The sequence below is a fragment of the Electrophorus electricus genome, chromosome 1 (assembly GCF_041902795.1).
Source record: "Electrophorus electricus isolate QZ-2024a chromosome 1, ASM4190279v1, whole genome shotgun sequence".
Classification (NCBI taxonomy): domain Eukaryota; kingdom Metazoa; phylum Chordata; class Actinopteri; order Gymnotiformes; family Gymnotidae; genus Electrophorus; species Electrophorus electricus.
Genome location: NC_137497.1, coordinates 38,001,408 through 38,012,461, shown reverse-complemented (window position 1 = coordinate 38,012,461; position 11,054 = coordinate 38,001,408). Strand labels below are relative to the sequence as shown.

Sequence of the window (11,054 nt, the reverse complement as noted above, 5' to 3'; positions counted from 1 at the left end):
AAAAATTAAGCAATTGTACAAAAGAATGCTACTCCATTGTAGGAGCTGCGAAAGGTTTATTGACCAATTCAAAGATTTATGTCGTAAAAACATATTTCCGTGGCATGTAAAAAATAAAGGCCCAAACATCCTGCAATTAAAAAAATAATAATCAGAAGTTAAATTAACATTACCGGTTTAAAGATGACTATCGGCAAAGTCATGATTGTTGTCTCCCGCCCCATCAAACAGCCAAGGATTTATTTATTTATTTTAATGACGTCTTTGAAGCGCTGCTTAGTGCCGGTTTCTTGGTTTCAGATTATAATGGGTTTAGCCCACCGTATCCGCCTGTGCATGAATCAGGTTCGAATGGACGCGTGGCGCGGCGCCGTGATGCGCGAGTTAATTCTGCGGTAGCGCAGTTCTCTGATTGGCCGTTCGGCGGTACGATCGGGTGGTAGAAGAGGATGGAGTCAGCCGTTGGACGTCAACGCGTGAAACTGGCGCACCCAAAAGGGAGAAGCGGTCACTTATCAGACTTCACCTGCGCGCTCGACATTCGGGCACGGAAGCGTTTGAGTCTGTATCTAAAAGCGCAGCGCGCACACGCACGCAAAGCCTGCAAATCGGCTTGCTCCAGTCGGCGCCCCGTGAGTCAAAGCGCGTGACTGTGACTCCGACGCTGACTGTGGCGGCGTGGGAAAAACAACAACAACAACAAAAAACAAACAAACAGACCGACACCACTGCGAGACTGACCGGGAGAGAGATTCGGCGGAAGTTTACCGAGCCAAATTCGTGTCCTCCGGCTGCCGTGTCCGGTAAAGGGTATCTGTGGACATCCAGTGCATCCAGCGCTCGTGGTTTTGCGTAAGTTATTTAGTGTAGGATATTTTCGTGAATTCGGGAAACGGGTACCGAATGGCTAAGTGATTACATTTATGTATAAAGACACAAAACTTTGTGCCTGAACACTTGGCGGAGGAGAGCAATAATCAAATGATTAGAAGCAGTTGCTTTCATGTGATCTAATGCTGGAGACCGGTCTAGGTTAGACAGAATAATAGGACGTGGCGCTAGGGCGAACTCTGCATGCATCCATAAACGCGGAATCGGCATTGATAAAATATGTTTTGATTCCGTCGGGAGGACATTGCATTTATAACTGGCATTTGAACCAGTCCCGTAGTTTACCATGCGGGGCCGTTTTTTTGTTTTTTTTCCGGATGTTAGAAGAGATTTGCGGTGTTGTCAAGATGTGAAGCATGTGTTAACGGCTGGGATGAAAAAAGGCACCCTGGCGCAGTATATATCAGTGTGCTGGAAGAGTAAACATTAATCTTTATACGGATAGTTATGTTTTTAATGGCCACTTTATCCGGATGTCAGGTACAATTTAGCCCACAGTCTCTTGCCTCTGTTCAAACGTGCCACTCACGTGCCATTAAGTGTGTCCTAGGAGCTGTTCATATTGTCAGTGCCAAAGATTACCATTTGGTGAGGGGCAGGGTTAGGGTAAAGATTTAACGGGGTCATCCTGAGTACGGGAGAACGCGCAGGCACGGTTTACATGCTCGTGACCTCCATGGTAGAATGCTTTTAAAGCAGCATTGGCTGTGTTAGTGTTAGACACTTTATGATGTGCAAAAACATGTCATATGATAGTATAGGCCTAACAAAGTTCAACAAAACTGAACTGCGGTTTTTCTGAAGCTCGTGTCAATCAGGAAGACTGATTACACCTTCTAGATATGGTGGAAGAAGGAAAAAATAAATACATAAAGTTTTATCCAGACTTGGTTTATTTTTAATGCTCTTGCCCAGGTCTAGGATTTTATATTACTGTTCTGTGAATTTGCCTCATATGGCAGTGCTTGTCGAATCTTGTGCTAGGCATAGAAAAAAGTCACAATGCTGAAACTGTAGAGTGGAGATCCAGGATGGAGGGCAGCCTGCACTAGGTGCTTTTTAGGATCCAGCAGATGATGGTAATCCTTTATTGCTTCTCTATTTGCACTGTTCAAGGAAGACAAATGACAGAATGTGAATACAGAGAGCTGGGCTCCTTATCTCATCTATCTGCAGAGGTTGCATCCCAGTGTGATCAGACAAGAACCTCACATGTTAAACCCACATTCCAGCTGTACCTGGCTGTTCGGTTTTCTTCTGATTAAGTCTGATCGAACTGATCGTCACAGCTGTTCACCCAATTGAGCTGCCTCCAGGTCCCTATTATTTTTGTACTTGCCATATTCGTCCAAACTGCCAGACTGAAGAGGTGAGAGCTCCACAGCTTTCCTCTGAAAAGTGAGGTTTGACTGCTCTACTCGCTACACCCCAAATGTACCATATGGGTGTCCAACTGCTCAGGGAAGTCAGTACATCATTATGCCAGTATATGACTGTACTAAAGAGGAGTAGTCTCACTTCATCACTGCATAATGGGACGCAGCCCTACATTAGTGTGTGCCTGATCTTTTAGCCAAGCCCACAAACCTATTATTTGCATACAGACAAAATGAAGGCGGCCACCACAATTCCCGTAACATCTTCCCAGCAGTGCCTTTGGCTCAAATCTTCTGAGTCAGATTATGCTTTAAAGATTATGTAATTTAAGGATCTTTAAATGTTGTATTCCCGTAACATCTTCCCAGCAGTGCCTTTGGCTCAAGTCTTCTGAGTCAGATTATGCTTTAAAGATTATGTAATTTAAGGATCTTTAAATTTTGTATTCCCGTAACATCTTCCCAGCAGTGCCTTTGGCTCAAGTCTTCTGAGTCAGATTATGCTTTAAAGATTATGTAACTTAAGGATCTTTAAATGTTGTATTCCCGTAACATCTTCCCAGCAGTGCCTTTGGCTCAAGTCTTCTGAGTCAGATTATGCTTTAAAGATTATGTAATTTAAGGATCTTTAAATGTTGTATTCCCGTAACATCTTCCCAGCAGTGCCTTTGGCTCAAGTCTTCTGAGTCAGATTATGCTTTAAAGATTATGTAATTTAAGGATCTTTAAATGTTGTATTCCCGTAACATCTTCCCAGCAGTGCCTTTGGCTCAAGTCTTCTGAGTCAGATTATGCTTTAAAGATTATGTAACTTCAGGATCTTTAAATGTTGTATTCCCGTAACATCTTCCCAGCAGTGCCTTTGGCTCAAGTCTTCTGAGTCAGATTATGCTTTAAAGATTATGTAATTTAAGGATCTTTAAATGTTGTATTCCCGTAACATCTTCCCAGCAGTGCCTTTGGCTCAAGTCTTCTGAGTCAGATTATGCTTTAAAGATTATGTAACTTTCCTTCAGGATCTTTAAATGTTGTATTCAAATCATTAAATAAACCTGTTGATCTTATTTGAGCAGCTGAGCCAAAATCTCATGTGTTCATTTTGTATGAGCAGTTAGCGTTGACGTCAGATCTGGGTGGCCACATCTGGTCTGCATGCAAGTTCGGATTAACAATGTTTTGGGTCGTGGGCAAGCATAAAACCCCTGTTCATTCATGAAAATATGGCTTGAAAGCTCACTGGCCAAAATCACCTTAGGACAAAGGTGATAGATATATTACATGTGCAGGAAATAATTACTTGAAAATAAGTAATGCATCACTATGTATAATAAAACGATAGCAATAAAAAGTCCTAATAACAATGATCAGTCAACAGTAAACAATAAAATAGATGAGATAAAAACTACATTCAACCTGTCCTTAAATAATAGCCCTGCTGGTGGGGACTGTTTTGTTGCTGTGCTTGTACTTTAGAGTTTCTAATTGCAGTTTCTAGATCCACCGTGATGGTTTTCGCATCATCTTTAGATCAGGGATCCGGGTCATGAGGGTTCCAAAGCATGCACACACGTCACCTGCCTCAGACAGTGTCATTTTGGCCACTGCTGAAAACATCCCTATAAGTCACATGACCAACGACAGTTCTACTGGAAGCAGCCAATATTTGGGCTTCTGTATAGAGAGGCCTTTTGCGTGTATGCTATCACCATTCCCTCAGTCTAAATGTATACACTGCAGTATATGTCTGTGCATAAGGTGTGCTGTCTTGGTACCACACACCTATTTCTCATATAACAACGTGTTCCGGGCACTATGTGGTTTGGTAGATGAGTTCATAAATAACTTTACTCTGGACAGGCTACTCATGGCTAGCTTTCTTGTGCAAGGTTAAATAACAAAGATACCAAGGATAAGTTGCTCTGGGTGGACATAAATCCATCTTACAATGTTTTTAGGCAAAAATATTTGCTAATTGACTTAATACATTTAAATTATATAGGTTTAAGGTATATAAATCCATAGTGTGGATTGCTGTGGTGGCATGCATATATGCTGAACATACCATTTGTTTTAAAAATATTTTACCTTATTTTCTTCATACTTTGGGAGACCTTGAAATTTGGGCTCCACTGACCAAAAGGCGCACACCATGCCTTTCAGGAGTCAAAACAATCACTCCATTTTGTGCATGGTTCAGATTGCCCTATAAACCTGCTTAATGATTGCTAGAAAAAAAAGGGTACTAAACCTCTTCAATACGTCAAATTTCTGAAATTTGAGAAGATTGCTAAAAATTGTACCTCTCAGAGGGTGTGTGTGTGTGTGTGTGTGTGTGTGCGCGCGCGTGCTTCTTGGAAGACAGAATGTTACACTATATGTGTGTTCAAAATATGTTTCCTCCCTCAGAACTCAACCCTAAAATGTAGCCAACCGTGTATGGCAGTGTATGGGTGCATTATGAATGTGACATCCAAAAGATCCCTGCAGTGCATTAACTGCTTGACACGTGCATATTTTGGCAAGACACAGAAGTGAGAGCTCCCTCAATAGTGGAACAATAGCAGATGCTGACTGGGAGTTTTAGAATCGCATGCACATTTGCTTCTGAAAGGGTAAGACGTAATAAGGGATCAGTGAACTTTCAGAAGCAAGTCACTCTTTACTTCTTCTCTGCTCTGCTGCATAGCGAGGTTTAGCCTGAGGGTGAGAGGCTGGCTGGCTGCCCTTTTCTTCACTGTTTGAAGTGGTTGATTATCTCCTAAGCTGCAGAGAAAATCGCTGCAGACTGGTCAGGAAAAAGCAGGGCTTTTATAAAGAGGCGCGCTCTCCGCGAATGCCTCAGCATCGAAAATGCAGGAGGCCCTTTGTTTTCTGAGCTTTTTCTCTGGCTCACTGACTGAGGTAGGCTTAGGTGTTTTTTATTTTATTTTATAAACCCTCACGAAGACTTGGTGGATGGAGGGAGAGGGGGTACTTGCATGAAACTGTCGGAATGCTAACATTAGGCGAGTTTGTGTGGGAATTTAAATGACAATTTTACATGGAGGTTAATGATGGAGAAGTGTATTCAAATGTCTATGTGGTTTTGGTGGAAACCTAAATGTCTGAGATATAACCCGTGTGTGTGTGTAAGTATCCGTCAGTCAAGGGCAGAATAGTTGTAAACAGAGGGAGAGTAATGTGATTGGTGGAGATACAGAGCACAGCTGACTGAGTCATCCCCCAAAGCATCATCCCCTGCCCCTTCTCTCCACATTCAGTCATCTTTTTTATTTCTGTTGAGCAGCCTTGCCTCTCTCTCACACACACACACACACACACACACACACCTAGAGCCCATCAGCCCTCCCCTGCCCCACCCACACATTGAGTCTGTGTTCTGTAAGCTGAATGAAATGCCCCCCTACCCTGCTGTACTTCAGCTTCCTATAAAAAGCCAGGCTGACTAATAGGCTGCCTCTGGCAGCTTCCATATAATGGTGCATATTTGCCTCATATATTAGACTCTGTGAGTCTGCTCCTTCAGTCACCTCTATAAAGAGAGGGACAGAGAAGCAGAATCATTGGCAGTTTATTTCATCTACTTAAGAGTGAATGTACTTAAGAACATCCAAGTGTTAGAAACGGGTGCGTTGGAGCAGGATATGAACTGTGCTGAAGAACAGGATCAAGGTGGAGCACGGTGGGGTATGGGTAATATCAGCTCCTTTCTGCTTCTGGCTTTACCTTTTGTGATGTACAGATGTAGATCTCCAGGTTCTCATCTGATCCTCATAAAATGAAAAAATAAATTGAAGTCCAAAGCATTTGATTGCTGTTTAATGACAAGTCTGTTTCTCTGTGTCTGTGCGCAGTCATGTGAAGGAACTATAGCTTATTAAAGCCTTACAAAATGATCCAATAAACATCCTTGTATGTGCATTGATGGACTTGACAATCTCGCAGCTCTTTACATTGAGAGAGAGAGAGAGAGAGCAATGCACCATGCCATTACAGAGATGGAGGTGCAGAGAGGCATCATAGTTTAGTGTTCTGCAATCAGCTACTCGTGAAACAAGTTCATTCCATGCAGCACCACACCCGTTGCCTCAGAATAAAGGGTTGCTATCAGAAACAGCACTGCTAAGCCTGAGAGTGCTCCAGAGTCCTACAGGAACCCCCTCCCGAGGGCGCTCCGCCACGTTAGCTGACCAATCAGAGGCAATAGCAGTAACAGGTGTTCTCGTTAAGGGTCTGAAATTTTCTGCGGCTTTTTCTGTGGAGGAGTAACATAAAGTGAGAAGTGGCCTTGATACCGAAGTGATTGAATCGGAGTTCCAAAGTCAGCTACACAGGTGAGCATTATTAGGTTGAATAGCTGTTAGCAGTGCTTGTCAGGTGTAAAAGAGGTCTGCCAGTAAGCACATTGATTGGTGGTTTTTTGGCGAAACATGGGGCAACAGACAGAGCTTACAAAACCTGTTTGCTTCATGTCCACAGAAAGCCACAGGATGACTTCAACCCACAGTGCATGTTTCTGACTAAATATGGTGTTGGATCCATAATGTTAATGTCATCCATGTCATGTGAGTTGATAGATTAGATTGCTCTGCAGTGTTGTCCAATGGGCAAGGAACAGGTAGATTCTTAGGTGCAGTTCTAAGTGTGAACACTGTTCACTCATCATGTTTCTCATATTCCAATACATGCTCCATGCACACTGTGAAAGGAAGTCAGTGCCTTCCATGCCTGCCCAGTCAGGTGGAAGCACCACGGGCTCTTGAGGGAAGCATTATGGGAAGTTCAAAATTCAAAGTGTAGAGTGCCAAGTGGATTTTTACCCATTTCATCCCTCCAGGAAATGGAGGCTTTTCTTATAGAAGAATGACCCAATATCCCACTGCACTGGTCGGAGCCTTTCTAATACCGTTCCTCAAAGAACTCGGTGTTCTGTAGGCAAATGGTGCCCTGTTTCCTACTGAACGCTTGACGTATGTTTAGATGACTCTTCCATTATGTGCCTGTCATTTACCAGTTTGTGTCCATAAAGCCTCTCCCCCAGAGTGCCATGTTGTACGGGGGAGTTTGACATGTGGCATGTTGGACTGATCCGCATGACTGTCAGACAGTCCATGGGGAGGAGGGGGCCAAAGATATTTTGTCCACATCCAAATCTCTGTATTCACACATCATGGGCTACTGAGTCACTAAAATGTATGCAGTGTTATACAAAATCAGTCTGGAATTTGAGGGATTTTTTTTTTTTTAATGCTTTTCACCAGCTCTAATATTGGTGCTGAAAAATGCAAAGCAAATATTGAAAGGTTTGGTGCTGTTTTCCCCAGGAACGGCCCCCCTTTCCAGCATCTGTGTCCTGAGCTCCCCTACCTGGCCACTGAACCCACTTGTCATTTGGTGTCCCCCTTTGACTGCCATCATTGAGCCAGCAGCAGCAGTCATGGGACGAAAATTGGACCTATCTGGACTGACAGACGATGAGGCAGAGCATGTGCTCAGAGTGGTACAGCGAGACATGAAACTCCGCAAGAAAGAGGAAGAACGCCTCAGGTAAGTGTGTGCGTGCATGTGTGCAGTGAGTTTGTGTTTGCACATGCTAGCTGTGTGTACTGTTTTGTTTGCAGTGTGTACTGTTTGTGTGCCTGTGCAGTGTATGAGTGAGGATGTGTGCAGGCATTCACCCAATAGAAGACAAGCTGACAAGCTTTCTCTAGTTTCTCATAACTGAATATTCTGTTCTCCCTCTCCTGACCATTAGCCCTGCATCTGTCCTGATGAGGTGCGGATGGAGCTTCCCCTTGTAGGCAAACAAGAAAACCTTGCATGCGCTCCTTCTGACATTCCATCTCTATTATTCAGCTGTTAGTCTCTCTGTCCCATTTCTTTTTGTGCTTTTGTAACTTGTAACCATCCACGTCTGCTCTGCACTGAATACTCACAAAGCTGTCAGCATGATGTACGAGCGTGCTCTCCTGCTATCATCTAGCTCCCATGTCTCTACCGCGTTGGCACACCATGTGCGTTGTTCGTGCCGTGCGGGACACTGCGCACACCAGGGCCTTCCGGAGTTGCTTCCACTTCCACTGGATTATTAGACGATGGTTAAGTGCTGCCCTTTCTGCAGCTTGGTGCCACGTGGTGTCTCTTGTAGCTCACCTGTTAAAGGTAGAGCGAGGTGGTACCGACCCCAGCTTCATGAGTTTGATTCCCTAGGAGTACACACAGTGCCATATGGATAAATATGTAAGTCACTCTAGATAAGCGCGCCTGCCAAATGCTGTAAGTGTTAAATGTACTGTAATGTTAGTCAGGAATTGGGCATCGGCCCGCCGGACACGTTGCTGCTTGTCTTGGTGAGGATGATGTGTGTATTGTGTGATTCAGTTTGGTGCATTGCTGCTGTTCAGAAAGCATCTGTTTGGTGCTGTAGGAATCGCCAATCAGGTTGTGGTAAATACTAACTGTCTGGCAGGGGCTTGATTTGGATCAGTGCTGTGTGCCCATCCTGCTGCACACGGGGTTGAGGGTCTTCCGGTTGTCATCTGGCAGATCTGTCTTGGATTCAGAGTGAGAATCCAGACACATCCATGCTCTGTTGCCTTAAAAATGCCTTATTGGCGCTTTCTCTCTCTCTCTCTCTCTCTCTCGCCTTGGGTGTTGAAAGGTCTCAGCGCTGGGATTGAGAGGCACCAGTCCTGTCTCTCTCATGCCCTGCCGGTGAGGGGCTCAGCTCTGTGGCTGATGAGTCAGAGCCTCTGTCGTCTCCGCCTCTGCCCTGATTGATTTTGCGAGCAGCCTCTTGGCTTTCAGCAGGAGAGTTGGAGTGGAAGGGAATAATCCACCCTTTACATGTTCAGTGTGGTTTGCAGCATGAATGTAAAACTGGATTATCAGAATGAATGGAAAATAGTTTTATATAAGAGACCAGTGGCTGCAGTCTATATTTATTTGCTAAATTATAAGTTTATTGCTCTTCACAATGCGTTGAAAAGAGAGAAATTGTATGTGTATGTAATATAGTGCATTTCACCGTAGTGTATAATTTAAGCTTCTGTTCTACTGTTTCCACACTTCAGCACTTTGCTTTCACACTTTTACAAGACTCAAGAAATCACTGGGCCTTTTTTAAAGATTAAAAAAACCAGAAGGCAAAAGGAAATTAAATTTGTGCAATTGCTGACCTGAACTCAATGTTTGTCACTGCCAATCCATTCACAGTTGACAGGGTGCTTCTTCACCGCACTCCGAACGTTTGCAGGGAAACGTAGAGGAATATTCTTTCCCTTTAATTCCCATGCTACTAGCATTTACAGTCGGTCTTCATTTCCCTCTTACTCTCTCACTCACCCTGCACGGTCTTCTGTTTCGTCTCCCTCTCAGTCCTCCACTGCAGCGGAATTGATCGCGCTCGTGCTGTGGGCAGGATAAATAGGATGTCCTGTGGCCTTAGTGCTCTCTTGGATTTCTGTGGTCGAATTTGGTTCACATGGTGGTCAGCCCAGCAGAGGGGTCGCACACAGACCTGCAGGAAGTCCTGCCTAGTGCTTAGTCCCGCCACTTCTGCATGGTACACTGCCACGCTGTAGTTCATTTTGACCCAGGACCAGGGGTGTCTGACCTTTTTATACTGCGTGAACTACAGTTCAGCTCAATTTTGTCTGTTTGTTTTTGTTGTTTTTTTTCTTGCATGTGAAGCTTTTCACAACGGACCGACATAGTGTACACTATAGCCTCAAGAGCCTCTGAATTCAGTTTTAGATCACTAAAACTACTTAGTTTTAAGTAGTGGTTGAATTATATTTTTATACAAGTGTACGGTATAATAAAACACTTCATGACGCTGCGCGACAACACAGGACCATGTAATGTGGTACATGCCTCAGGCAGAGGACAGAAGTGACCCAGTAAGACATATAGAAAGCAGAAGGTATGTCAGCTTGACCCTGAGGACAGATGACGGTATGTCTGGATATGGATCAGTCTCCAGCTGTTGTTGTCATGACGGAAAGATCCTTGTGATTGCACTGGCTCAACTGAAATTGAAATAAGTGAATTTAAACTCGTCTCAAATCGAATCCTTCAGAGGAAGTGAAAATCGTTGTGCTTTCCTTCCATCTTCTCTGAGGGCTCTGTCCATGTGAAGTTCTCAGAGATATGTGTATGCCAGGAACTGACCCTTCCCACAGGTCTGCCATTGATGGCGATGGGTGCACTGTCCACTATCAGCTCTTTGGCCTTTGCCACATTAAGGGAGACTCAGTTCTCCTGGCACCAATGTGTCGTGCATTGACTTCTTCCCGATATGCTGTCTCATCGCCACTGGACGTGAGATCTACCACTGCTGTGTGGTCAGCATATTTCACAACACTGTTAGAGGTGCTACTGGCTACACAGTTCTGTGTGTAAAGAGAGTACAGGAGAAGATTCTGTATGCTTTCCTGAGGGGCAACTGTGTTAAGGGTGAGAGATGAGGAGGTAACTGTCCATATAACCACAGTCTGACCACCTGGCACCAGTCTGATAGGAATTTCAGGATCCAATGGCATATGTAGTGATTTACACCCAGTTGGCATCGCTTCCTGTCCAGCATGGAATGAATTGCAGTGCTGAAGGCAGGGCGGTAATCGACAAACAGCATTCTCACATGCATCCATCTTATCCTGGCGCATGAGTGTGAAGGCTGCTGCGTCAACAGTAGACCTATTGACAGGGCAGGTGCAGGGGGTCCAGGGTGTCGGGCAGCCTGGAGAAAACCAGGAGCCTTTTGAAGCTGTTGTTCTCTCTGGGTGT

At 44.4% G+C, this 11,054-nt stretch overlaps 1 protein-coding gene across 2 annotated transcripts in view; it reads left to right on the top strand.

Annotated features, from left to right (window-relative positions):
- The first annotated feature begins 417 nt into the window (after positions 1–417).
- Positions 418–11,054, top strand: part of myripb (myosin VIIA and Rab interacting protein b) — an 83,535-nt gene continuing 72,898 nt past the window's right edge. Inside the window, exons 1-2 of one of the 2 annotated variants that reach the window (XM_081718819.1) lie at positions 418–852; positions 7,592–7,814. In XM_081718819.1, coding sequence (XP_081574945.1) covers positions 7,705–7,814 — 110 coding nt within the window. In that variant the 5' untranslated portion in view covers positions 418–852; positions 7,592–7,704. The remainder of the gene's footprint in view (positions 853–7,591; positions 7,815–11,054) is intronic. The other variant, XM_035525912.2, reaches the window with a different exon arrangement.